Source organism: Muntiacus reevesi, chromosome 4 (assembly GCF_963930625.1).
Source record: "Muntiacus reevesi chromosome 4, mMunRee1.1, whole genome shotgun sequence".
NCBI lineage: Eukaryota > Metazoa > Chordata > Mammalia > Artiodactyla > Cervidae > Muntiacus > Muntiacus reevesi.
In genome coordinates, this window is record NC_089252.1 from 170,040,305 (window position 1) to 170,066,916 (window position 26,612).

General features: G+C 56.0%; 3 protein-coding genes and 1 long non-coding RNA gene across 27 annotated transcripts in view; 3 read left to right on the forward strand and 1 right to left on the reverse strand.

Moving 5' to 3' along the window:
• The window catches only part of R3HDM2 (R3H domain containing 2), a 155,533-nt gene extending 145,568 nt beyond the window's left edge, over positions 1-9,965 (forward strand). For 13 of the 24 annotated variants that reach the window (XM_065934804.1, XM_065934801.1, XM_065934805.1 and 10 more), the window contains 6 exons: positions 38-138; positions 5,280-5,449; positions 5,851-5,998; positions 7,394-7,605; positions 7,946-8,030; positions 8,930-9,965. In XM_065934804.1, coding sequence (XP_065790876.1) covers positions 38-138; positions 5,280-5,449; positions 5,851-5,998; positions 7,394-7,605; positions 7,946-8,030; positions 8,930-9,270 — 1,057 coding nt within the window. In that variant the 3' untranslated portion in view covers positions 9,271-9,965. Of the gene's footprint in view, positions 1-37; positions 139-5,279; positions 5,450-5,850; positions 5,999-7,326; positions 7,606-7,945; positions 8,031-8,929 lie in introns of those variants that run through there. The other 11 variants (XM_065934811.1, XM_065934815.1, XM_065934813.1 and 8 more) reach the window with 4 other exon arrangements.
• Positions 6,769-25,744, reverse strand: LOC136167301 (uncharacterized). Its single transcript, XR_010663079.1, has 3 exons — positions 25,651-25,744; positions 23,402-23,562; positions 6,769-7,185 (listed from the first exon to the last, which is right to left on the reverse strand). It is a non-coding gene; the product is annotated as an uncharacterized lncRNA (long non-coding RNA).
• On the forward strand, positions 11,932-18,035 carry STAC3 (SH3 and cysteine rich domain 3). The gene is made up of 12 exons (XM_065934796.1): positions 11,932-12,133; positions 12,833-12,893; positions 13,142-13,409; positions 13,654-13,751; positions 13,950-14,022; positions 14,870-14,967; positions 16,283-16,349; positions 16,531-16,580; positions 16,848-16,933; positions 17,119-17,170; positions 17,262-17,399; positions 17,577-18,035. Exons 2-12 carry the CDS (start codon positions 12,834-12,836, stop codon positions 17,673-17,675), a joined length of 1,089 nt encoding a protein of 362 aa, XP_065790868.1. The 5' UTR covers positions 11,932-12,133; position 12,833; the 3' UTR covers positions 17,676-18,035.
• Positions 24,179-26,494, forward strand: NDUFA4L2 (NDUFA4 mitochondrial complex associated like 2). The gene is made up of 4 exons (XM_065934827.1): positions 24,179-24,318; positions 24,686-24,774; positions 25,586-25,646; positions 25,766-26,494. Exons 1-4 carry the CDS (start codon positions 24,262-24,264, stop codon positions 25,820-25,822), a joined length of 264 nt encoding a protein of 87 aa, XP_065790899.1. The 5' UTR covers positions 24,179-24,261; the 3' UTR covers positions 25,823-26,494.
• The last annotated feature ends 118 nt before the right edge of the window (positions 26,495-26,612 follow it).

Below are 26,612 nucleotides of genomic sequence, written 5' to 3' on the forward strand. Positions count from 1 at the left end.
TCCCGCTTTACCAGTCCCCTCTTCTCCGTGTCCGCAGCCCTTCCGTGGGGTTTCTGCAGCCTCCTGGCTCTGAGCAGTACCAGATGCCTCAGTCTCCCTCTCCCTGCAGCCCGCCACAGATGCCACAGCAGTACTCAGGTAAGAGCGTAAAGACCAGAGCGGTCCTGGGCACTGCTGAAGGACCCGTGCTGCAGAGCTGGGTCGGGCAGAGAAAGTTCAGGGGTGGGCTCTGTCCCCACCTGTGACCTCATCAGAAGGAAAGACCCAAGTTCTGGCTGGCTGGCATTTTCCAGAGGTGTTGGAACTGACCCCCTCGAGAGGTGAGGTGGTGTGCCTGATCCTGACCCCTGCCCCCGGGGACCGCATGGCGACTGGTTCCTTGTTTCCTTCCGCTCTCCTTCGTTTCTCTCTCTCTCTGCTGAATCCAGCATTGCGACTGGGTTACGACTCATGTGCCTTTACGACATAAAGTGCTTCTATCTCTGTCTCTTGCACCACTCATTCTTCCTGTAAATAGCTTTTCTTTGCTCTTGGGAGTGTGAGGGAGGCTGATAAAATGCTTCTAAAATTGTATCTTAGATTTGTTTAGCGATTTTTCATTTGTACTCACATACATTGTGTCCTTTTAATTCTCTCCACAACTTTGTGAAGAGAAAATTTAAGACTCAAAAGAGGGATACATTTCGTGTAAGGTCACAATCCTAAAGCTTGAACTTGGGTCCTTTGACTTTCTGTAGCCCCTGCTGCATCCGCTGACGCGTTTTCAGCAGGTTTCTGTTCTCTATCCCTTTCCCTCCAGTGGAAGCAAACAGGCCTTCTTTGGAGGGGCTGGTGACCCCATGTCAGTACACGTAATGCCACACAGCTTGTCTGTCTTTGCCTAGAACCGCCCTCCCCCCCAATATACCAAGAACAACTGCTGTTCCCCTTTCGCCCTACTCTGACCTACCCTGACTGCGTTTAAATTGACTTCAGGGGTTCTGGAGGGGAGGGGGTCTTAAGGCAACCTCCAGCCTCCTCATTCCTCCCTCCAGTAGGAATGTCAGAGTGCCCTCTTCTGGTGAGATAAGGTATTTTGCCAGTTTTTCATATTTTAGAAAGGGGATATTTTCCACACAAGATTTTCTGTACTCTGTGTTGGGTGCTGTGGAATAGATTCCTGAATTAATCTTGCTCACAAAACCTGATCAATTTTAGCTTCAAGGAGTAATGATTTCTGCCTTTATCCAAACCAACCATGGGTCTCTTACAGGCTGAGGTTTTAAAATTCAGCAAGCCTTACTCCCCTTTGCTCCATTATTGGTCTCTCCAGCTGTACCTCCTATGTCCGCCAGAGGCAGTTGACCTTGAAATTCCCAGCGGGGAATGGAAATGATAGAAGCCGGCTCCAGGAGCTGCTGGAGCCTGCGGTGGTTCTTGGTACCGCAGGGCACTCTCTCTCCTGTTTGTTAAGATGAGTGTGTGTGTGCATATGGGTATAGCTGTATGTGAATTTCTGTGTAAATCCTTAGTGGTATATCAGTGTATCTACTGGGTCTCTGCATTTATATCTCTTCATGTACAAATACAAGGTCTTTGAATTAGAAACAAATCAAGTGAAAATAATTTGCAGTACCTACTGTGGACCTAATAATAAGTAAACTGAAACAGCTATTGGTTCTGAAAATTGGCACTAGAGATCTGGACTGAAATTGGAAGGAGATAATCTAGGCTCTTCCCCAAATTAATAGAAACAGACAAAACCCTCTTCATCATCTTAATTTTCCTTGCTGCTTTAGAATTTTCTAGTATATTTCCTTTCTTTCTAGCCACCCTGATTGACATAGGCTTCTGACTGACCCCTTGTACTTTTCCTAGATGATGCCCTCTGTTCCACCCACATCATCTAAGAGACCTATTCACCATATCACTGATCTTAAAAATCTTCAATCCCAGGTCATGGGAATCTTAAGAGGAAGTGGAAGAAAAGGAAGAGTGCTTCTTTTGCCTTCCTCTCCAGTCCGCCCTTTACTGGAAAGCTGGAAGCCCAGCACTGCCCACAGGGGCTGCCGTGTCACCTTCAGAGGACAGTCACCCGCCCTTCTCCCGTGTAGCAGCATGGTCACTTTTCCAAAAATAAAGGCAGGGATTAGGATTGACTGTTCCTGGAGCAACTGTTCTGGTTTATTAATACATTTTTGTAGTTGCCCAGTTTACCCCCAGGCCTGGACCTTAATTCCTCCACTTTGATTTTAGATATCACCATAACCCTAGGAAATAGTTTTCTCCCCACTAAAACAATGACTTGCAGGTCCTTTGAGGTCGCTGCAGGCTTGTCTTGGGAAGATGCACACGGACATGAAGTGGCAGTGAAACCTATGCACAGACTCTGAACTCACAGTGACACAGCAGCGTGGCCAGAGTGAGGCACATACAGAAATAGCTTCCCACATACTTACTGGCTCATTTTGTAGCTGAGGGCTTTCCAAAGCGGAGATAACTCTTTTCTCTCCCCACTTCCTGAAGATAACCCTCTCCCCCACCAAAAAAGGGAAAAAGACGAAGATACTATAGGATTATATCCTGTAATTTGGGAAAGATGCCTGAGGGATTTTATTTCTCTGGACATTCCTTCCCATAGATTTCATTCCAGATGGTAAAGAAAAAGCCTTATCAGTTTTCTACCTCAGTGATTTAAAAAAAAAAGAAAAACAAAAAAACAACTAAACAAAAACCAATTCTGCCAGACATAAATGTCATCTGTTTATATTTATGGGGTTTGCTCTGCCCAATCGACCTTTCTGCCCAGGTTTAATGATGCCACTTAAAAAGCCATTCACACGTCCCCTCTCTTTTCAGAGCTTTCAAGATGAAATTGATTTCCTTATTCAGTTCCCTTCTCCCACTTCCTACTCTAACCCAGGCTTCTTCCCCCAGCCTGATAATATGGAAGTGCTGTCACTGGGCGCTGCCGTGGGGGGTTTTGTTTTGGGAGATGTGGGCAGTTTTTTGCCATGTGCATTAAGAAGTGGCCACAGTTCAGCTGCTAACGGATGCCACCTGCTTCTGGCCTGAGGATGAGAAGCATAAAAATCAGCTCATCAGCAGAGTAGTGCTCTCTGTCCTCGGCTGAGTGAAGGAACAACGCTCCGGGCCAGCGGGGGAGGACTCAGTGTGGGGAGGAGCTCAGGAATGAGGCTGAGCCTGAGAACCCTGCCTTTGTTTTTGTTAGGATCAGAGAAAATAATATGAGGACTTTGTTCTCTTCCCCCCTCCACTTTAGACCCCTAATAGCTCCTTATGGCTACGTGTTGGCATTATAGAGCGCATCTACTGCCTCGCTTCTGCCCATACCCCACACATTCACACATCCTCTACCCTTTCCTGGCCCAGGGCATTAGGCTTAGGTTATATGTTGCCTTCCAGAAAAGCTGCATATTTGATAATTTTTGCCTTGGCCCCCTCAGCAGTGAGGTATTTGAAGAAGGTCAGTTGCAGTTTTGTGGCTAAAGGACTTTGGCGCAGGTGGAGCTGCTAGGATGGGAGATACAGTGCCCAGAGCAACTGAAGTAAAGGGGGATGGTAAATGCACGAGGCTTCACCGCTGCGCAGTTTTCCTGTGGCCCGTCCACAAGCCGAGCTGATGAATTCCCGTCCCCTCTGGCAGGGCGGGCAGCTGTGAGCCTGTCGCTCTGAGTGTGTGCGCTCTCTGATTAGAAGAGCCCTGGAGGAGGGGGGAGGGGCACAAACTGGGGAACAGGACCCAGCAGGTGCTGTGGCTCCTGAGCTGCTCTCGGCCCTCCCCGCATTTCTTTCCTTTCCTTTGACCGATGCTGCCTGAGAAAAGCAATCGCGCTCACTTCCCAGCATGACTGGTGCCCAGGGCAGAGGCTGCACCACTTCCTGTCGCAGGAAGCAGTGGACGGTGGCGGCAGTGGCAGCCCCAGAGCGCTGAGCCCTGCAGCAGGTTTTCCATCTAGCGACCCCCGGCCCCCTCTCGCTGCCCCCACACACAGACGTGGACTCAGCCTGTCCACCCCCAGGAGTGCAGGCTGCGGGTCATGAGCAAACCCTCACACTGGACCGTCCCCTGTGGGGAAGCGGGGCTCCTGCCCATCCCTCCCAGCAGGACCTGTCCGTCAGACCACTTCTCCCTGTCCCCTCACGCTGGTTTTCACCGTGAGGAAGACTCAGGACTTAGTATTCCTCCTTAGAGAGCCTTTCCTTCCCCAGCCTGTGAGAGGGTAAGACTGCATCCATGGTTGCCTGGACTAAAAGCCCACGGCTGCATCCTGTCAGTAAAGTCTTCAGAGGGCCTCACCCTGCCACTCCACTCCCGCTCTCACTGCCCTAATTCAGAACCACTTTCTTCTGTCAGTAGACTTGTGACCAGTCTTCCAGTCACTAGTCTCCCCCTCCCTTCAGCTGTCTTACCTTTGGCCCCTTGGGTTAGCTGTCTAAAGCACAACTCCTGTTTCCAGCACCTCTGGGATACAACCCTTAGCTGAGTGTGCTTCAGCTTCTTGACACCAGCTATTTGTTTAATGTCCAACTCTGTAATAGACTGTTCATTCCATTGGGGTAGAGACCGGTTTTTTTGTTGTTGTATACCCAGTGCCTGGCATAGGAACTGGCACTGGTAAGCGTTCCATAAATGTTTGTTGAATAAATGAAGAGATGTGTCTCATCCCCTAGTACTTCCCCTGCATAGCTCCTGGGCCCTCATTAGCACCTTGAATTATTTGTCATTTCCCAAATGTGACATATATGTCCATGCCATCCCCTCTACTTGAAGTGTTCCACCTCACCCTATCCTTGCCCAAGAATTAATGTTCTGGATCTGGCTTAGTGAAGCTGTGCACATTTATCTTCTCCAGAACAACCAGAGATCACTGACTTATCTGCAGCCCTTACCAGAAAAGCCTGCACGTGCCTGCAGCCCTGGCCCAAGCTCCAGCCTGGGACCTGTACCATGGCCAGACGTTTGGGCAATCTGACCTGGGCATTGGTAATAGCTAACTGTGACAGGACGGAGTAGTTTCCCCAAGCCTACCACAGTACGCCCTCAGCCAGGTGCAGGCCAGGAGAGCATTCGCATCTTCCCCTCAAACTTCCTCTGCTTGAGGAGAGAGAGTCAGAGGCCAGATCAGCAGCGGTCCCAGATCCCTGGCAGGACGCAGTTTCACTGACCCTGAAGCCCGTGGGTGGATTTGCTTACCGGCTTTCCCACCCAGGGTTAGCTGGCAGGCTAAAAATGTGGTTTGAATTCACAACCAGCTGCTTTTCTTCCTGCCACTCAGGAGTGTCAGCTTCCGGACCGGGTGTGGTGGTCATGCAGCTGAACGTCCCTAATGGACCCCAGCCTCCCCAGAACCCATCCGTGGTCCAGTGGAGTCACTGTAAATATTACAGCATGGACCAGCGGGGTCAGAAACCTGGAGACCTGTACAGTCCCGAGAGTAGCCCCCAGGTGAGTCCTGCGCCCAGCTCACCTTGGCAGGGAGGCGGCCAGAGTCTTTTCAGGAAGCCGTCTTCACCGTTGACCACGCAGCCTCTGTTACCCTGGGCACTTTTCAGAAGAAACCCAGGAAAGAGGACGGAGCATCTCCTTCAAGGAACCTAAGACCTGAGGTGGCAGATAGGACGCATGCTTAAAAACGCCAAGGGAACACTTAAAACAGGTTGTCAGGAAGTGAATATTAAAATAATAGTGACTAATTAGGCGCTCAGGGGCCAGTGTGAAGGGGCACTCTGACTTTGACAGAGCTCAGCAAGAGCAGTTTGCTGAGAGGTAACCCCCAGCCGAGCTGTCGGAGTGGTGCAGAGGGCAGGCTCCGGTGTGTGTGACGCGCGCCCCGCTCTCTCGCCCAGGCCAGCACGCAGATGAGCAGCAGCCCGGCCGCGTCGCCCACGCAGTCTCCAGCACCCTCTCCTGTCACCAGCCTCAGCAGCGTCTGCACAGGACTCAGCCCCCTTCCTGTCCTCGCACAGTTCCCCCGGCCCGGGGGTCCCGCCCAGGGTAAGCTGGGCTGCGGTCAGCCGCCAGGTTCACCCTGCGCACCGCATTCCCAAGTGGGAGGTCGGGGGCGGCAGCAGACGGGGGATCACTGTGGCCGCCCATCCAGTCCGCGGGAGCCACCTCGGCCTTCAGCGCCCCTGTCTAGGCCGGAGACACACCCCTCTTGAGTGCTGCCCAGTTGCCTTAACCCTAGATCTCCTTCACGAATGTAGATTTCCTTCCAAGTCCCCAGAGACTGTGAGCCAGGGAAAGGTTCCCTGAACTTTCTAATGAACAGCAAAGAGTTTAACCCATCACTACTGAGTCTGAGGGCTGGGAATATGGGGTGTGTCAGAGACAGTGTGGTTTTAGAAAAGGGAATGCTGGGTTTGAGAGAAAAGACCTGGGTTCACCCCCAACTCACTGTGATAGACAGGAGCTTAGAACAGCCGCTCCTGCCGTCTGTTCCCCGGGGGACGCCCGAGGAGGGCTCCGCTGTGGCTGTCGCAGACGAGGGGGGCCCCCTGGCGCTGCTGCCGTGCTCCCCGTCAGAGTCACAGTTGCTCGAGTCTGCTGCAGTACCACCCGGCTCCTGGCCGACCTGCCCCTCCCTCCCGCCGGGGGTGGGTGGGCCACGGAGCCTAGTCCCACTCCACCAAGCCCCAGACGACCACCTCCCTCCCATGATCAGGAAACCAGAGGTCACCTTCCCACAGAAACTTTATTTTTCACAAATCTCAAGTGCAGAACATAGATGACCATTTTAGTAAACACAGTCAAATTTTAAACCAAGAATTTATAAGAATTAAGAGTTTTATAGCTTTAACACATACAGCCAATATTTTATTTCAGAAATAACTCAATTTCTTAAAAAGTAAAAAAAACAAAGACTTGAGGTCAAATTCTAGTCCTGCCGCTGACTAGTGTTGTGGGGCTGAGTATGCTACCATGCTACCTAACTTAGAACCAGACCTAAGATGAGAATATGGTTTAAAACTTCAGAGTGCTTGAAATACAGTATTTGTCACCAATAGTAGGTAACACATAGGTGCTGTATCTTAAAATCATTTAGCCGCACCAGTGCTGGTGAGAGAAGAGCATGCCCAACATCCCATCTTCAGTAGCAGGCAGTTTGAATATAGTCTGGCTACAGGCCTCTCTTGTCAGCTCCACTGCATTGCCTCTCATGTAAGTCAGAAGCTTGAGCCCTGGGTTGAGGGTGAGAAGCAACCATATGAGAAATAAGACAGTTATAAAAGCATCTGTAGGTTTCCCCGAGGGCCTTTTGTCTTCAATGAGCAGAGCCCTTCTTCAAAGATGAGGGAACCTAATAACCCCTTCTCTCCAAGACACAACTGAGAACCAAGAAGGTTAGGAAGAAAGACGCGCTTAGTGACATGGGCGCTCCTGCCACAGAAAAGGTAGGAGCGGTATGCACTGCTGCAGGCCATCTCCAAAGCCCCGTGAAGTCTCCCAGAAGCCACACCACGCAGCGCACACTCCCGGAAAACCATCCGTGCTTCCCCCCAGGTGATGGTCGCTACTCCCTCTTGGGCCAGCCGTTCCAGTACAATCTGTCCATCTGCCCGCCCTTGCTGCACGGCCAGTCAGCTTACACGGTGCACCAGGTAAGGGCGTCTCCCGTCAGCCTCGGCCGCTGGGGTCTCCTCCTCGTCCAGGCCCCTGCCTCTGAGCCGTCACCTCAGCCAGCTGGGCAGCCGAGGGAGACAACGCAGAGAGAGTGGGCCAAGTGGGAGGAGCCTCCGCCCCGCTCCTGTGGTCATTCTTCTCACCCTCCCAGCACCAGGAGCAGGGGCCCTGTATTTCTCACTGGCCACTGTGGCCAGTCTGCCTGGTAGGGTGGGATCCTCAGGGTTGCATACTGTTCCTGAATCTCTCAGACAGACTGGGATGCAAGGCAGTCAATAATGTTTGCCTGGAATGAGAGTTATCTTTCAAACGTTGAAGGGGCAGAGCGGATTGAAGCATGGAAACCGGAGCAAGAGACAGGCGCTCAAATCTGCCTCCACTGACCTGGGGACGACAGACGTCGGTGAGTGATGGGCTGTGAGTCCCCACTGGAAGAGCTTAAGCCTCCGGCTCTGCGTTCCCAGTCCAGGATGGTGAGAAAGGCCAGCTTAGGGTCAGTGGGGAGTCAAAGGAGGACCTTTTTGTGTTCAAGAGCAAGGAGAAGCTGGAGAAGTGGTGTCTCAGACCTTCTTACCAAGCCACTCCAGGTCTCGGGGAAGATGAGGATAAAATTTGTGAATAACACAGTGATGAAGTTTACTGAGCCTGCTATTAACAGAGAATCTTGTGGAAGTGGTCCTGACCCTGATCTAGAATATCTACCTCTGGTAGTCCTAGACCCAGTTTAGGAGAGGCTTGATACTAGAACATGAGGGAGTAGCTCTCCTCCTGCAGGCCTTCCATTCTAGGCATACAAGATCTCTTGGAGTTTCCCCTGTTTGAAGCAATTTGCTAAACAAGAAAAGGAAGGGAAACTGACTTCCCTAGATGATAAGGAAGAGGAATCTACCTGGGCCAGCCTCTGGGAAGGAGATGGGACATATTTCAGATTGAGCTGTTAACTCTGTGAACGAACATCACCGAAAGCCATGCTTCTTCATGGTGATGGCGCCCCAGGCGAGAACTGAGGTATAGGTTTCCAGACCTTAACACTGGCCCTCTGACCCCCAGTCTCTTCTTGCCTTCATCTCTAGGCTAAGAGAAGAGAAAGGCTCTTTGTGTCTCCCTGTTGCCCTGATCAGGGTCTGCATGGTGGGGAGTTGGGCTGATGTGGGAAGGAAGGACAGGATTGAGTGAGAAAGGCTGGGCTTCTGAGGGTGTCGTATACAGACTTCGTCACCCAGATCCCCCTTGGCCAGGCCGCTGGCCAGGCCTGCCTGCTCTGCACGTCTCACAGCCGTGTCCTCTCTCCTCCCCTTCCAGTTCTGGGACGGGTGCTGGAGGTGACAGATCTCCCGGAGGGCATCACCCGTACCGAGGCAGACAAACTCTTCACTCAGCTTGCCATGTCCGGCGCCAAGATCCAGTGGCTCAGGGATGCTCAGGGGCTGCCTGCTGGGGGCGGGGGGGACAGCGGTGGGACTGCCGAGAACGGCCGCCACGCGGACCTCGCTGCCTTGTACACCATCGTGGCTGTGTTCCCCAGCCCCTTGGCTGCTCAGAATGCCTCCCTTCGCCTCAACAACTCCGTGAGTCGCTTCAAACTTCGAGTGGCCAAAAAGAACTATGACCTGAGGATCCTGGAGCGAGCCAGCTCCCAATAAATGGACAAGAGAAGGGACCAGCGTGGCAGGGGTGGGGGCAGGGTGGAGGGGGTCAGGAGGTCCTGTCAGACCACAGACAGAGGCAGAAGGTAAGATAAGGTCCACAGACAGACACTAAACTGGAGCCTGCGACCGTGGGGATGCAGATGGAGACAGACAGACACTCACGCTGGCACTGGACTTCCCCACTGCCCTGCCAAGGGTCCCTCCATTCCCTGGTTGGCCCATGTCCACTTCCCTCTGTTTCCCATCCTCTTCTATCATTTTTTATCTCTTCTCTCACCATGAAATTAATTCATATTTTTTGGTCAGGTAGAATTGGGAGGGTCCCACACTCCCCCGTTCTCCTATTTCCTTACCATCCCAAGCGCCCTTTTCTTTTTTGGTCTTTATGAATATATTTATATGGACAGAATTAAGAAAAACAAAATTGATTTCCCCTTTCTCTCACCCCATCTTGTCCCTCCAAACCCCACAGAGTTTAAACTTGGGCCTCCTTCCACGCCCCCAGAACACTTGTATATTGTTTGTTTGAGGTTTGTGCCGCAGTAACAGACACAGTATTTAATTGCACATACAGATGTTTGCTGGGTATATTCACTGTAAATTTTATTTAATCTGATTTTTTGTTTGTTGGGGGGTTCTTTGGGGGGGAGGTTGATTTTGTTTTTAAATATAAAAAAAAAAAATCTGTCACTGGACCTCAGTCCCTGTTTTCTCTTGCCACCTTGGTGTGGGTGGGGCGGCACGGGCTTGGTGTGGGCTGGTGGCTTTCTCTGGCACATGCACGCGTATCTGCCTGACACAGTTCCCTGCGTCCCATCCTCCTCACAAGTGGTTCTGATAGGTGGCTGGGTCTCTGACAGGACTCTGCCACGAACTGTGGTTTATCAAGCACATCACTCTAGACACTGGACCTCTGAGTTCTTACCAGTAAAATAAGAGACTTGGACTAACCAGGTGACCTCCAGGCTCCTTCCACGCTGTTAATTCTGTGACACTCATTTAGGCTTCTGGTAGCTAAGCCAGAGGGGTGTGAGTGAGGTCACAACTGGGTCCAGATGCTGGCCTCATGCCTGCCCATCTCATCTGAAGACTCTTCAGGGATGGGGGACTTGGGCCTCTTTAACTCCAAAGCCAGAGGGCTGGGTTCTCCCTGATAGGAACAGGATTGCATGTTTCTTAACATAAAAGCTGTCTCAGCTGAACGCGCGGTGCCAAGATGTCACAGTGCCCAGGTGTGCTCAGCCGTCCCTGGCCTGTGCGACTGAAGGAGGGTGAACAGGAGTCACGTGCCCGTCTTCACAGAGCTGACCCTGTTGTCCAGCCAGTCAGACCAGGGCCGTGAAAGAGCCTGTTGACCCAGAGCCGTCCAGCAGCCCCTTCTCAATGTCACCCTCCCCTTAAATGAAAAGGAGCAGTAGGTAGAAATGACATAGCACACTGCCTGGAAATCCCTGGGGTCTGGAGAGCAGTGTCTCTCTAGCAGCCTCCTCTGAAGTTAGTCTGACCCAGCCTCTGACATAATCCTTTACTTCTTGCAGATACACAGGATAAAGCAACACGACATTACCGTCTCCAGATTACTCTCCTCTGAGACGGGAGTATCTCCTTCTTCAACCATGTCATAGCTCAGACTAGGAGAAGGCTGCATCCCTGTGAGATAAGACTGCCAGATATCTATTTGACCCCTTGGTTCATATGCCAGGGCAGCAGAGGAAGGAGATGGAATCAGGGAATCAGAATGATGAAGGAGGCGTGAGGTTGGGCATCCTACCTCCAAGAGCTTGCAGATGGGAAAGGGGCACACCGCTTACAGGTAACGAGGGCTCCCTGTGTGACAGCTGTTGGTTTCTGCCCAACACGGACAGCACAATCTCTGTGATCATTAGACCTCACTCCCCCAGGACCTCTCAAATGGAAGTCCCAGCCTGGCTTTTTAAAATAGCTTTTAGAATTCCGTTCACAAGGTTCGGAGGGGAACAGGGGACAGGTATCTCTGAGGCCGGCTGGAGGGAACAGCAGTGCCACATGCTCTCCACTCCCTCACAGAAGAGCTGCAGGCCGCTCTTCCAGCCTCCTGTGGACGGAAAAGCAATCCGCTGATTTTGAGGAGTTCTGAAAATTCAAATCTTCCTTTCCTCACCAGTTTCCAAGCCCTTTCCTTCCTAAAGATTGGAGGCTAGATCAGTGCTTGAGGGTATAAAAACACGTGGCCACAAGAAGACAGTGGCTGAGAGGTCGAAAGCTAGATTCCAGACAGAGTAGAACTGGGGAGGTGTTTGGACCTTGGGATAAGGGGATGAAGAACGCTGTTTATAATTCATCTTTACCTCTAGTTATTTAAAGTCACTCTCATGAGGGAATTCCTTGGCAGTCCAGTGGTTAGGACTTTGAGCTTTCACTGGGCCCAGGTTCGATTCCTAGTCAGGGAACTGAGATCCCACAAGCTGTATGGAGCAACCAAAAAAAAAAAACTCATGCGCATGAGTATGCAGTACGGACACTGTGCCTTCCTGAATTTGGCCAGTTCTGACCTGCACACCACAGATGAAAAGCTAGGCAAGAGCGCTCGGGGGTGGGGAGGAGTTAGGGTCCAGCCCGCCCCGTGTCCGATTTCTCCGTGTCAGCTGTGTCGCTCAGCTGTCCACTTTCCTCTAGCCCTGTCATTTCAGCTCTGACACCAAGGCAAGAGGCTAGGAAGTCTACAAACCCCGTCTGGGTAGCCGGCGTGAGTACAGAGGGTACTGGGGGGGCTTAGCCCCCAAGGAAGACGACCAGTCCCCCCCCAGCACCACCATCAAGACCACAGGGGCTCCCTCTCTCCTCCGCAGGCTGTGAGCTGATTTAGGGAATCCCGAACGTAAGTTGCCTCTTCATCCTCTTTCCACTTCCAGGACCGCTCACCCAAGCCTCCCCAATGCATAGTCTGTTCAGCCTCTTCATTTCTCTCCTTGTTTGTGAGTAGTTTGGGTTTTAGGTGTGAATGTATTATGCCACTCCAGGACAAGAGCTAGGATTGGAGGGTGGGGTGGGGGTGGGATCAGGAGAATAGAGCAGTAAGGGAAGGAAAGGCTCATATTACTTGGAAAACTTAAAATAGCTGAGGCCTGAGGCAGGCTGGGAGCTAGGCACTGGGCTCATAGGAGCTAGAGGAGCACGGTCCTCGGCCCATCCTCTGTGCAGGCTATGGACACACGTTAACCTCTTGGAAGAGCATCTAGGAAGGTGTGTGTCACATTGCTGGCGCCCCAGGTTTCCAGGAGAAACAGTATCTGTAGGAAAATCCCTAAACCATGCGGCCTTGTGCAAGTCTTGCGGCTGTGAACTTGGGTTGTCCCTCAGGGCAGAAGGACGCTGACTGGTTTGAGGAGCTAGTTGGGAAGTTCTTTAGTCTGCTGGGCTTTAACCCTGCTCATAAACCCTGTGAAAGGATCTCTTTTTAACGAAATTTCTCACAAAGCCTCCCCTTCAAGGACCACCCTACCACAAGGGACAGGAATAAGGGAGGGGAGACTGGCAGCTGGGGATGAGATGTCACGGTGGGCCCAACTTCTTGCAGGATGACAGAAAAGGAGGTGCTGGAGTCCTCCTCTCTTCCATCAGAGCCTCGGAAGGGTGGGGTGAGTCTGGGCCTCTGACCAGTGGGTGTGGGGAGCTGGGGAGCCCCTGCAGCTCTTGAAGAAAAGTGCTTGAATTGATCTCACTTGTATATGTTAAAATCTCACTTACTCACAACGCCTGCAGCCCCCCTACCTCCTAATCCTGGAGTGTGGCCCTTGTCCCAGGTAGAAAAAGGTACAGCTAGCCTCAGCCTTACCTACTCTAGAAAGCCAGACAGTTCTTTCAACACTGGATCTCCCTCCCTCAGCTACAGCGGCTGAAACAGTTGTTCAGGAAGCAGTCTACAGGGACAAAGGAGATGGAGCTTCCCCCAGAGCCCCAGGCCAACGGGGAGGCGGTGGGAGCTGGAGGTGGGCCCATCTACTACATCTATGAGGAAGAGGAGGAAGAGGAGGAGGAGGAGGAGGAGCCGCCCCCAGAGCCACCTAAGCTTGTTAATGACAGACCTCACAAATTCAGAGATCATTTCTTCAAGAAGCCCAAGTTCTGTGATGTCTGTGCCCGGATGATTGTGCGTGAGTCACGAAGGGAAGTGGAGAGTGTGCTGTTGAAGGCAGGGGTGGGGGAAAGGGTTTAGGAGAAAAGCATTTGTCTTATCAGACAGGCTGTGGCAAGATCTGGCTCTAAGAAAGTACTTAGAGACAGTGTTGGCTCCCAGGCAGAAAAGGGGCCTGAGAGCTGGAGTGGCAGCAGCTGTTCAAAGGCGGGGGCCGGGGGGCAGATCAGGAGCCTCACCCGATCTCCTCTCCATCTCCCAAGTCAACAACAAATTTGGGCTTCGCTGTAAGAACTGCAAAACCAACATCCACGAACACTGTCAGTCCTACGTGGAGATGCAGAGATGCTTCGGCAAGATCGTGAGTCGGCTCTGGGGAGCAAGAGAGTGGAAGGGAGGGGACATGTGGCCAGTCCCTCCTCACGTCACCCCACCCATCGCCCTGCTTTTTCTGCCTCAGCCCATCTCCCACTCCAAGAAGGGGCAGACACTCGGGGGAGAGACGGGGTTCCGGGCCCTGCCTCATATCTCTAATGCTGTCTCCTGTCCAATCCTACAGCCCCCTGGTTTCCATCGGGCCTATAGCTCTCCACTCTACAGCAACCAGCAGTACGCTTGTGTCAAAGACCTCTGTAAGTGAACCTGAGGGAGTGGGAAAGCCTAGAGGTGGTTTCAGCACCGTCTCCAGATTTGGAAGCCAAATTCTGAAACAGATTCTATTTCCCATCATTATCACTCAATCTAGTGTTTCAGCCATCTTGGATACAAAGTCAGTATCCCCGTGTTTGATGCCTGGGGGAGGTCAGATTTAGCTCTATACGGTAAGGAAGAGATAGAACCAACACCGAAACTTTCATCTGCCTGACTTCAAACTCTGTTCTTTCTATGCAAAACCATTTGTAACCATGAACTACACTCTCCCCATCTCTGTATTAAAAAATAATGCCAGACTCAATAGCCAGATCAAGAGCTGGGGGCATCCTGGGAAGATTCATAATTTGGCACCCCTTAAAAATGTATTCATTGATAATTTGCTCAACCTTTATCTGGAGAAGAGGCTGAACTCTCTGCGAAGGAGCATGGATGGAAAAAAAGAAGAACCCACTGCTGGTAGTATCCCAGCTTGCACATGCCACTCAGAGGAATAAAAGCCAACAGTTACACAAAGGACCCACTCTCCTTGAAAAGAGTGATTCTGAGCATTCCCCAGCTCCCAAGCAACTTACTAGTAGAGTTGTCTTTCTAACAACATATGGAGTGCTGGTAAATATTTTTCTCCATCATATTTCCGGTGATGTCTTTAGAGTTCTTTATAAATTGATGACCTAGGTATACCCAGCTGACACTTTTCTAATCCTAAACACACACACTCGGGTATCTGTACTCAGTCCCATCTCTCCCTTACTTAGGTGGTCTCTTTTCTCCAAGTCTTTTTCTGCCTCCCCACTAATATCTCTTTTCTTCTCCCATTCCAACTAGCTTCTGCCAATCGCAATGACCCTGTGTTTGAAACTCTTCGCACTGGGGTGATCATGGCAAACAAAGAACGGAAAAAGGGACAGGCAGATAAGAAAAATGTGAGCACCCAATCTTCCTACTGAGATCCGTTCCAGAGACCCCAGTGAGCAGGTCCTGTCTCCTCTCTGGAAAGCTGACAAAAGTAGGGATCCCTTTCCCATAAAACTGCACATAACCCAACAGACAAATTTCTGTGTGAAACTTTAAAGGGCCTCAGTTTAGCATCTCCTTATAGCATGTGTTTACTCTAGGAACTCCCTTCTGAACTTGTCAGATTAACCACCATAACTCAACTAAAGGCTAGGACCTAGGCCTCTGGCATTGCCAGGCAACAGAAGCGATCGATGCTTTTGGATTTGGGAAGGCGAGCTTGTCATGCTGTTCTAGAACCTCACAAGGGCCCAGGAAGACAATCTGTTCTGACTCATCTATCCTAAAGATGAGGAAACTGAAACGCAAAGCTTGTGGCCAAGAGCACCTTCATTTCCTAGATTGGTAATGCAATAGACTTGTATTCAGCTCGGCAAGGGGTTTGTTAGCATATCCTTATATCTTTCTGGACAACAAGGATGGACTAATGTAGATAATGATCACAGTTAGATGGATTTGGAAAATTAGTTGAATGAGAGCACCCAAAGCATCCTGGTCCTTTAGGGAGTTTGTAGCTATAGGGAGGTTTCTGATGCTTTTTGACATGTTTTAGTCCTTGGTTCTCACCTATGGACATTTTTCTCACTGCTACAAATGAAGATATAAATGATATGTCCCATGAAGTTTGTAGGAAACCTATGAGGGAAAACTTATACACTGAATAATATATTCAAAAACATTACAGACTAGAAAGAAAGACCAAGAACTAATAATCCCAAATTTTTGTAAGGAAAAAATACCTGACTGTTCTTGAATCAAAAAAAAAAATCAACTACACAAAAACACAACTAGAGATCTGGCCTCAAAGTAGTTGATATGGAGGTTGGGTGCAAATTAGGGATTTCTGTGGAGTGAGCCATGACTTCTAAGGCACCATCAGTGTGATCTGACTGCTTCCAGAGAGGCTAGCCCAGTCAGGTTCTGTTGTCTTAAAGGAATTACAAAAATTGTGCTGCCTGTTTTTCTCTTACTGTAATATTTTGAAAAGCAGACATTACGTAAAAGACGTGGATTTTTGCAAGGTAGTGAGCTTCCTGTCACCCACATTCAAGCACAATTTAGGTGGTAGCCCAGCAGGGCGTCACAGAGCAAGTCTGTGCAGCAGGCAGGTTGGGAAGATGCTTCTGCCGAGGCTCCTTCCAAACCTGCGGTCCTCTTCTGTAGTTCTCTGGGCTGACCTGGGTTCTCAGGACAGCAGCTCCCTGATACTGGTACCCTCCCCAGTCCCTAGCGGCCATGATGGAAGAGGAGCCAGAGCCTGCCAGGCCAGAGGAAGGCAAACCCCAGGATGGTGAGTGACACCCACCTCCGCCCACTGGGATGGAGGAGGGTTGGGGCTCAGTCGTGGCCCCAGGGATGGAGAGCCACAGGGCGTGCCAGGTTTGGCGACAAGAGGCCCTGGAACAGAAAGGTAAGGGGCTGAGGGCTACCGTCCAAAAGCAGAGACAACTTGTCAGCGTTTCCCATTCTAGGAAACCCTGAGGGGGATAAGAAAGCGGAAAAGAAGACGCCTGATGACAAAGTGAGAACCTTCTCTCCCTAAGGGGACCCCGGTCCTCTCCCCAGCCCAGGTCTGACAGCACTCACGCGTATCCCATGGGTTCCAGCCCTTCTTCACCCTGCCTTCTTCACCACCTTACCCAGGCACATGGCCAACACATTCCTCTCAGTTCAGGGCCTCAGAAGAGAGGTGGAATGTAGTGTGTCTGGCAGACGTCCCTGCCTTGGCCGCCCGCGCCTCGGTGTGGACAGGGGAGCTCTGAGACTCTTCACCCCCTTTCGCCCTCAGCAAAAGCAGCCTGGCTTCCAGCAGTCTCATTACTTTGTGGCGCTCTATCGGTTCAAAGCCCTGGAGAAGGACGATCTGGATTTCCCGTGAGCGGCCTTAGGATTGGGGTGGGGGTGTCCTGGGAGTGGAGAGGGGGGAGCCCAGCGCCCTATGGGAAAGGAAGTGGGGGGACTCAGGGCATGGCGTCTATTTGGGGCTGGACCTGGGCACAGCCAAGAGACCGAATGTGTAAGATCCCTAAATCTCAGAGGCCCCTTCCTTCCTGCTCAAGGCCTGGAGAGAAGATCACAGTCATTGATGACTCCAATGAGGAGTGGTGGCGGGTAAGAGAGAAGACAGCTGAGGCTCAGCTGGGACGCGGGTTGAGTTCAGAGCCGGAGAGTGTGAGGTTAATTCTTCTACCATCTCCTCTAGGGCAAGATAGGGGAGAAGGTCGGATTTTTCCCTCCAAACTTCATCATTCGGGTCCGGGCTGGAGAGCGTGTGCACCGCGTAACGAGATCCTTCGTGGGGAACCGCGAGATAGGGCAGATCACACTTAAGAAGGACCAGGTAGCTCTGGCGCCCCAACTCAAAACCAGGCCCAGAGGCTCCTCTGCCAACTACCCTCCTTGCAGATCATAAGTCATTCATGGGACTAGATTGGGCCTCCGTGGCTCTGGGCTCCCTTGCTCAGCTCTTTTGCATTTTCTCTTGACTCCTCTTCTCCCTCGTCCTTTAATCCTTTAGATTGTGGTGCAGAAAGGCGATGAAGCCGGCGGCTATGTCAAGGTCTACACCGGCCGCAAGGTGGGGCTGTTCCCCACCGACTTTCTGGAGGAGATTTAGGCGTGCTGACGCCTGCCAGTGGGAGACACCCAAACCCCATTCTGGGCCGGCCCAGTGGAGGTTGGGGAGAAAAGGGGCGAAAGCAACTACGAGCTGGGTCGGGGAGGGCTGGGAAGGCCTCCGCAACGTGACGGGGCTTCCGGGAAGGGACTGGCTCCCGTCCCCCTCCCCCGCCGAGGGCGTCGGATTCCAGGTGCCTGGAGCAGCCTCACCCGCCACCCTCAGGCCCAGCCTTTGTCTCCAACTCGGGAGGGGTGGGGCAGAGAGAATGCGTCTCTCCTAGGGAGACGGCAGGGGTGCGGGGCTGAGACGCACCGTCGAATATTGCGAATTTATTAAAGTTTTGACAGAAGTTAAGAACAGTTTGCTGTCTAACTGGGGGCCGAGGGGAGAGGGAGCAGAAGGCCTCCGGAGGGGTGCAGAGCCTTCCCCGGCAGTCTCCCCGCACCGCCGTCGAGCAGCCCGAGCCCCACCTGGGCTGAGGCTGGCGCGAGGCGGGCAGACAGACGCGTCCGCTCGGCGCGGCCTCTGTCGTCCGTGAAGAAGGAGAGGCGGACTGAGGTCACGGCCCCGCGCCCCCGCCGCGCGGAGCGGGGTCCAGTGGCGGGGCCGCCCCGCAGAGCCCTGAGCCGCTTCGCCGAGGGCGGCCCCTTGCCCGTTTCCACCCTGGCTCAGTTCCGAGCGAGGCCGCCAGGGGGCGACGCAAGCTCGCTTGAAGGGCGAGGGCTGGGACGGGCGGGGTGGGGGAGAGGAGAGAGCTGGAGACTCCAGGCTCCCGACCCTCGGCCTGCGAGGGGGCGGGGTGCGTGCCGTCTCCATGGCAACACTTGCTCAAATCCTGCGGGAACTGAGCCTGCGAGACGGGGGGCCTACCCCCTCCCGCGCGGCCCCCGCCCCAGCCCTTAGCGACAGGTAGCGAGAGAGGGCGCGGGGCAGACAGCTAACCGGCTCACGCGGGGCCGCCCGGGCGGTGCGCCGTATGCAAATGTTATTATTTGCATATGTAAATATGCAAATGTGCCGGCCCGGTCACGGCGGCAGGTGGCCGGGAGCCGGAAGGTGTGGGAAAGGGAGCTGAAGGAGACCCAGGAGTTTAGGGGCCTGGGAGCGGAACAGAGAGCGAGGCAAGCTGGGGCGGGCGGGCGGGGGAGTGAGGCCGGCCGAGGGTCCTGAGCTTGATGGCGAGTGGGGGAGGGTCACCCTGGCCAGCCAGGAGATCCTCTTCCCGTCTGCTTGCAGCCTGCCAGGCCTGAGGTTGGCATCGCCTAGCAAGGTTGGCAGCGGGAGCCCGGGCACCATCTGCTGCTGGCAGCGGGGGAGGGCAGAGGCTCAGCTGGGCTGGGGAAGAGGAGGGCCCAGGACGGGAGCGCCCCGCTTCCGTCCAGAAGGCTGAGGTGCGCTGGGGGTAGGGAAGCACACGAGAAGACTGTCTCAGAACCTCGTTCGGCTCCCTGTTCCCTTTGCCCTTGATTGTCCGGGACGGCGGCGGCGGGGTCATAATGAAGAGTCAGGCAGCCCCTTTGAACCGCACTTGGGCTGGAACGGGAGCAGATCACAGGCCCCTCTCCACCGCGGCAAACAAGTCAAACCTTTTGCCCCCATCCCTCCTCAGGATCCACCTACCACCAAACGGCGGAGGGAGCAGGGACGGCTCGCACCTGGGTCGCAACTCTTCATCAAGCGGTCTGAGGGACTCAAAACCAGAGCTCCCCAAGGTCCTCGAGAGCCCCCCACAATGCTTAAGCAAAACCAATTTACTGGCTCATTGGGCGGCAGTGCTGGTGTGGGGGTGCCGAGAAGCAGAGAGAGCTGCTGTTCTCTCCCCCTACACTCGGGGGGGGGGGACCCTCCTCCCCCTCCTCCTAGAGCCGGCAGCTGTCCCTAATTAGAGCGGCGGTTTAATTGGATTTATCAGCAGTTAATAGGAAATTAAGCAAAGGGCCCTAGAGAGGGAGGCGGGAGGAGCGGGAAGGCTGACTGTGCCGCGCTCGAAGGGCAGGGTGCTGGGCTATCAGGGGTGGGGACACAAGGCCCGTTTATAGCAATTGAGCCCCTTGGTCACACCCGCCCCGCAGTACTTGCCCCGCCCATTGAGCCCTGGCCCGCGGGCAGAGAGCAGGTCTCAAGAGATGGAGGCGGGAGGGCCAGCGACCCTGCGTGAGCCCCCAGAGCCCCTCAGTCCCACTAGCAGCCGCCTGGGTGATGGATGATGCTGCCTCAGGCTGCAAAGGTCATAAGTCTGGGCCAAGGAGCTGACTGAATTGAAAGCAGACGGAAGGAGGGGTCGGGTAAGGAGGGTCCAGGATAACCAACATCCTACCCGTCCCCAGGGCCCCCGGCTCTGAGCAAGAAAAGTGCCCCTTGAAGTGAGAAGCCTGGGCAGCACCAGGTGTGAGCCTGCCTCCTGGCTGTCTTGGGGATCCTGAAGTCTCCCTGTGCGGCCTCCGATCCCCCTCCATGGCTCCCCTGCCTCCCCCTCAGCTTTGGGGGTTGAAGCCAGCAGGGTTGGCTGTAGCCAGAGAGGCCTAAGGCCCACACCACTGGCTCTGGGGGCCAGGAAAGGAAGTCTGTAGGCAGTTAAGCAGTGGCTCAGTGTCCACAGCCCCAGGCATCTCCTGTCATCAGAAGCTCATTACATGGCTAGACGAACAAGGCCTTCTTTGGGGATCCCAGTGACCTCTCTGCCACACTTCGCCACCGCGGGGCAGAGGCAGCAGTGTCAGCATGGGTGGGGGTGAGACTGGGTGTGTGAGGGGTGCCCCTGTGCCCCTGCTGTGCAGGGTCTATGTCCACCCTGGAGGTGTGAGGTGTGCCCATCGGAGTCCCGGGGGTGTGTGTGTGTTGGTGTGTGTGCCCCGGGAACTCGTGCCCCTGGTGCGTGTCTGGGCCACCGTGTGTCTTGTCCCTGGTCTGCTCCGCCGCCCCACCCTTTGAGGGTTCTGGCTGTCCTAGTCCCCGGGTGTCAGATGGGCAGGTGTGCTTTTCTGTGTCTACGTGTCTGTGCATTCTTCACGCCTGCGTGTGCCCCGCGTGTGCCCCGCGTGTGGGCATCTCCGTGCGCCTCTGCCTGCAGGACCGTGTGATGTGACAGCCAGGAAAAGCCTCTGGTGAGTGTGTTGCTCTGGCGTCTCTGCCTGCAGGTGTGTGTCGGTGACAGTGCGTGGGTGTGTGCCTGGGTGTGAGCCGCGCGGCGGCGTGTATTCGAATGACAGTGTGACGCACGCACGCTGGTGTGTGTGTATGTGTGTGTGTGGGTGTGGGTGTGAGCGCACGCGTGTGCGCTCGCCAGGGTGAGTCTCCCACCCCCGCCCCTACCTCTCCCCATTTCTATTCCTCTCTCCTCTCCGGGCGGGCTTGGCTCCGCCGTCCGCATCATCTCCATCCATTATTGAAGAAACAGCCGCGTCTGCTCCAATCACATCAACACCCCCCGCCCCCCTCCGTTCCGCTCGCCCCGCGGCCCCTCTGGGTGCTGGGGAGTGGGGGAGCCGCAGCGCGGCGGGGCTGCAGCCGCAGCTCCTGCGAGCTCATGACCCTGTGCCCAGAGCCGGGCCAGGCACCGGGACGCCGGGGTCCCCAGCGGAGAGCGCTTTGCATAAACAGATGGCGCGGGCGCCTTTGTCTAGATGGTTCGCTCGCTGTGAGGCTCCGGGCTCCGCGGCTGTCTGGCCGATGCAACCATGATCATCTCAGAGCCTCGGGACCCGGCGCCCTTAATAGCGGGCAGAGGGGGGTTAGGGGCCCCGGGGCTCCCGAGCAGATGCCGGGCACTGTGTCTTCCCTCGCTAGCGCCCCCTCCACGCCCCACTGCTGCAGAGGGAAAGCGGAGTCTGCGCCAAGGTGACGGGCGCGTGGAGGTGACCGGGAAGGGGACCCTGGGCAGAGCCCCGAGGTGCCCGCGGGCTGTCCCGTTGGACCGCTGCAGACCCCCAGGGGCAGCAAGCCAGAGAATAGGAATAGAACCAGGGAATGGGAGGGGGGAGAAAGAGTGACAGAGAGGGAGGCATTTATAGAGAGACACGGCGAGGTAGATGCAGAGGAAAGGAGAAGCAAACGCAGGGGGACGCAGAGAAACAGATGCAGGGGGACAAAGGCAGGTAGAGGGCTGCGCAGGGAGAGACAGAACGGGGAGGCAGACAGAGACAGTGATGAGGCGTGGAGAAGAGGCAGAGATCCCAGTGGGGCAGGTAGGGACGCAGGGCAGAGAAGAGTCTGGGCGCCGAGACAGAGCCCTGGGCACCTGGGGCCGCCCAGCCCCGCAAGAGGAGCCAGCCTGAACCTGGGATGCCCGCAGCTGGCGAAGCGGGAGCTTCTGAGTCCCCGCTCTTTCCCTCCCCTCGGCCCCTCCTCACAACAGATGAGTGGAAGTTGCTGGACTCACTGCCCTGGCGGCGGGAGTGGCGAGAGCGGCCGGCGGGCGGCACCCACGCTCCTGGCGGTGACTTCCCTGCTCAAAAGCCGCGAGGCGCAGGGCCGCTGAGGCCCGATAGGGGGCGCCCGAGGCACCGCCCCTAAGAGTTCGAGAGCACCTCCGCCTCCAGGGGGCGCCCGCGCCCTTGGCCCCGCGGCCTGCTCGCTCCCGCGAGTCCAGCTGCTCTTGAAGTTCAGCTGCACCAGAGCGCGGATTAGTGTCCTGTGTGGGCTAGCTTTGAGACAGGTCCCAGAGGGGCCCCGGCCGCCCCTGGCCACGCCTAATCCCCGGCTAATGACTTCTGTGTGCTCGGTCAGCGTAGCCTGAGTCCTTCTGGTGGGAAGAAATGAGATCTGGAACTCAAGGAGTTCTGGGTCTCAGTTCGGCCCCAGGGACCAAGATGCAGAGACGGGAGGAGCCTTAGAAATAGGGTCACCGACAAGGGGCCGGAGACAAGTGCCAGAGCAGACGAAGGGTCCCGGAGTCCCGGAGAGGCAGAGGCAATAACGTAGTAAGAAACTTGAAAAGCAAGGGCGGAGGCCCAAGGCAGGAGGATCACCGGGGCTGCCAGGAGAAGCAGCCGGGCGGAGGGCCCGGAATGCGCGAGGCGCGGGTCTCTGGGTCTCAGAGAAAGGGCCCCGCGAGGAAGGTGAGCGCCCAAGAAGCAGAGGCGCGCGGCCGCAGAGCCAGATGCCCCATCGCTCCAGCCGTGCCGCGAGAGTCAGGTGCGCAGCCCAGCTGTGCGTCCCCTCGAGCTCGAGCTCCAGGACTGAGTTTCAGCCCCGGAGACTGGAGGGCTCCAGCCCAGCCCCTGACGCGGCCCTGGAAGCGCAGGTGCTGGGGCCAGGCTCTGAGCTGCGCCAGGCTCCGACAGCCCGTCAGGCCCCCGCCCCCACACGCGGGAGCGCCGTCTCTGTCTCTTTGTTCTCGCCCTGTCTCTGACACTTTATCTCATTATCCGCCGGAGGGAGGCGGAGAGCTCGGGACCCCGCAGCCTAATTACAGCCGCGCCTGTCAGCGCAGGAGGTGGGGGAGGTATCAGGCGTGGGAGGGGAAAGCAGGGGGCCCTCGGGGTCCCCTCCCTCTCGGTACTCGGAGAGGCACAGCCGCGGGGGCACGCTCGCCCCCGCCTGGGCACCACGAGGCTTGGGAGGGGAGAAGTGGGAGCGCTCTGCAGGAATCGGCTGCCGGGACAGCGGTAGGGGAGGGAGGGGGTTAGCGTGGATGGGGAGAGGTGGTCAGGGCTCAGCTCTGGCGGCGCTCCCGAGAACCCCAGTTCCCCAAAGGCAGCGGCAGAGATAGCTTAGCGTCTCACCTGATGGCGCAGCACGCACCCGAGTTGATCATCCAGCGGGATGCAATCACTCCAGCTTCTGTCTATGTGTTCTCTTTCCTCTTCCAACATCCTTTCTTTCTTCCAGTTTCCTGCACTCCATTCTCTTTCTCTCCATCACAGTCAGAGGCAGAAGTGGTCTCCTGGGGTGGATACCCGAGGTAGGTAGAGGAAGGAAGTCTCCTAACCCCCAGATTTACCCACCTGATTTGCTCTATGCTGAGCCAGGCTTGAGATAATGCCCAGCTCCCCTGGCCTCCACACTCTCCCAGGCTAACTGTGACACAAGTTGGAGAAGCCCCCCCAGGACTCGAGACAGGGGTCTGTCTGTCCCCCTACGCCCCCCTGTTCTTGGAGGGAGGTGGCCCTGCTAGCTCCTGCGTGGCTCTAGGGATGTCAGGGAAGCATTACAGAGGCCCTCTCGTGTCCCTGACCCCCATCCCCCCGCAAACACCCCGCAGCTGCACTTTCCTGCAGGTCCGTCTGCCTGTCCTGTGTTGAGTCCCTCCTCCCACTTAAGGGTCCCCCTCAGTCGGTCTCAGTTACAGTCTGGGAGGCCTCTCCCTTGGGCCAGCCCAAAGCATGATAATGTCTCCTGGGCCAGGTCGGACCCCTTGGAGTGGAGAGTGGATGAGCAGAAACCCCCCTGCCCCCCAACAATTCTCTTCCTGGCCGATCCTGGAACTGCAATAAGGAGAGAGATGGGGGTTGGGGTGAGTCTGATGAAGTTGCCGGGGCTGGGCCAGGCTGGGCTGGGCTGACCCCTCCCCAGAGAGGGGCGGGACCCCAGGAGGAGCAAGGGCTCTGGGCCGCTGGAGAGGAGCAGAAACTGGAGAGGCGCTATGGCGGGAACCAGCCTCGGAGCCCGCTTCTACCGGCAGATCAAGAGACATCCCGCGGTAAGTTTGGTCCCAGGAGCCATGATCCTACCTTCTAACTCTCTAGATGCCCTGGCAGCCCCAAAATCTCCCCGTACCCTGCCTATTGCTAAGTTCCCCCAAAGCTCCTAATATTTCTCTGCAGTGCCCTCAATCCATCCCTACAATATGTCCCCGTGTCCCTTGAATCCACCTCCAACAGGTTAGCTATAGGTTGAGGGACACCATGGCAGGACACGTGTGGGAGGCTGCAGGTCCTCTCTCCCCAAAGGGAGGGAGCGCCAGACCTGGGATGGGGTGGGGTGGGGGTTGGCCGAACAGAAAAGCCTGTAAAAGGCGATCGGGAGGGGGCTGTCCCTGAAAGAAAGTTCTTTCTGTCTTCCCGCAGCTCATCCCTATGATCGGCTTCATCGGCCTGGGCATGGGCAGCGCTGCGCTCTACTTGCTGCGACTCGCCCTGCGCAGCCCCGACGTCTGGTAAAGGCCGGGCTTGGGGGAAGGGGTCCTGGGTGCGGCAAGACGGGACAGGAATGCACAGGTCTCTCAGGAATGATGGGAATGATGGTCTTCTCGGGGACTCCCGGGCAGGTGACATCTCGGGACTGGAGCCTGCTCCTGACCTGAGAGCCCCCCCCCCCCCCCGCCCGCCTCCCCTCGGGCCCACCCTCAGTAGCTGGAGATTCTGCCGGCTTTGGGCTGCAGAACTAGCACCGCTCCCGGCCGCGTTACCATGACGACGCCGCTCTGCCGGCCGCTGGCGGCCTTTGGGTACCTCTATCTCGCTGCCCAAGCGCAGGGGGTGTGGCCGGGTGAGCTGCTGGGGTCGCCTTTGGAACCAGGGGAGCGCGGAGACTCCAAGCCGCGCCAGAGGCGGCGGGAATGGAGGGTCCGCCAGAGGCAGGAGCACCCATGGCATTGTCTGAATTCGAGGCGCATCACTGCAACCCCAGGACCTCAGCATTTCGGCGTTTCTCCCTGATTTCCACCGCCCAGCTCTGCGGGGCTAGCCTAGGGTGGCGCCGAACAGGCGGGGGTCCTCGGGCCAGGCTGTCAGGTCTGCCACCTGGCCCCACGCTGACAGCGGTGACAGCCTTATTGCCTCGCTTGTCAGCGCCCACGAACGTGCCGTCCTCTGTCAGGTTCTGGGAAATGCACACTCCCCCACCCCCCGGGAGGATGGAGGGCGCTGGAATAGGGGCACAGACCCTGTGGGTCCCCTTAGGCTCCGGAGGCCTAGCTCCCAGAGAGGAAACCCCAACCACCCCACCCCCGACCCCCGTCTCCACAGCTGGGACCGAAAGAACAACCCGGAGCCCTGGAACCGCCTGAGCCCCAACGACCAATACAAGGTACCTCCCGGCGGCCTTCGGGTTGCACCTCCGACAGCGGCCTCTTGATCCCAGCTGGGCACCTCCCACCCCAGCAGAGGGAAGCCCGGGGCTCAGTGCGACCCCCTTTCTCGCCACAGTTCCTTGCAGTTTCCACTGACTACAAGAAGCTGAAGAAAGACAGGCCAGACTTCTGAGCCTGGCTGCAGCGCCAGCCGACGGGAACCACCAGCAGCCAGCCTCCTCACTCTTTCCACTCTCCACCCTCCAGCCCGAGGCGCCCCGCTAGCCACCCCGTCCAGCTTCTGCTTACTCGGCCGGGTTCCCACGAGGAGGGGAGGCAGCCCCACCCTCCCTCGCTCCCAGCAGCGGAAGCGCCTCTGACCCTCAGCCTCAGTCCCACGAGGGGGAGGCGCAGTGACAAGGCGCGGAGCAGCCTAACCCCAAAGGCCCAGCCCGCCCCTCCGCCCCGCTACCCCGGCTTCGGAGGGCGGGGAGCACGCTACGTGTGGAGCGTGGCCTACGTGAGAGACAAGACCAGCGGGGCCTGAGCGCCACCGACGTGGCGGGTCCCACCCTAGCCCGGGCTGCAGGCTCCCTGGCGCCAGCCTGGGGGCGGTGCTGCTCTGGCTTGCTGGGCTCGCCGGGCTCGGCGCTGACAGTCCAGCCAGCGCGGGGTGGGGCACCTGCGCTCAGGACGGCGCCGCTTGCTCCTCCAGGGCCTGCGCTGCTTCCCGCTTCCCGCACCAACGGGCACCCCCTCCCGCCTCGCACCTGGGCCTCCCCAGCCCCTCCCCGACTTCCCTCGGTCCCCAGGGATCAAACAGAAGCAGCCGTGGGCAAAATACAATTTCATTTAACAAATTGAATTTGCTGCGCCTGCTAATCACGTCTGGTGTCGCCTCTGATCAGAAGGAGAGGGGGAGGCAGCCTTGGGGGTCCTTGTGGTGGTGGTGGGAAGGAAATGAGGAACACGTTGAGGGAGAG

Coding starts and splice junctions, on each gene's coding strand:
- STAC3 (XM_065934796.1), top strand. CDS start 12,834: ATGACAGAAAAGGAGGTGCTGGAGTCCTCCTCTCTTCCATCAGAGCCT. Junction 16,581..16,847: donor AGAAGACGCCTGATGACAAA/GTGAGAACCTTC, acceptor TTTCGCCCTCAG/CAAAAGCAGCCTGGCTTCCA. Junction 17,400..17,576: donor TCACACTTAAGAAGGACCAG/GTAGCTCTGGCG, acceptor TTAATCCTTTAG/ATTGTGGTGCAGAAAGGCGA.
- NDUFA4L2 (XM_065934827.1), top strand. CDS start 24,262: ATGGCGGGAACCAGCCTCGGAGCCCGCTTCTACCGGCAGATCAAGAGA. Junction 24,319..24,685: donor AGATCAAGAGACATCCCGCG/GTAAGTTTGGTC, acceptor GTCTTCCCGCAG/CTCATCCCTATGATCGGCTT. Junction 24,775..25,585: donor CTGCGCAGCCCCGACGTCTG/GTAAAGGCCGGG, acceptor CCGTCTCCACAG/CTGGGACCGAAAGAACAACC.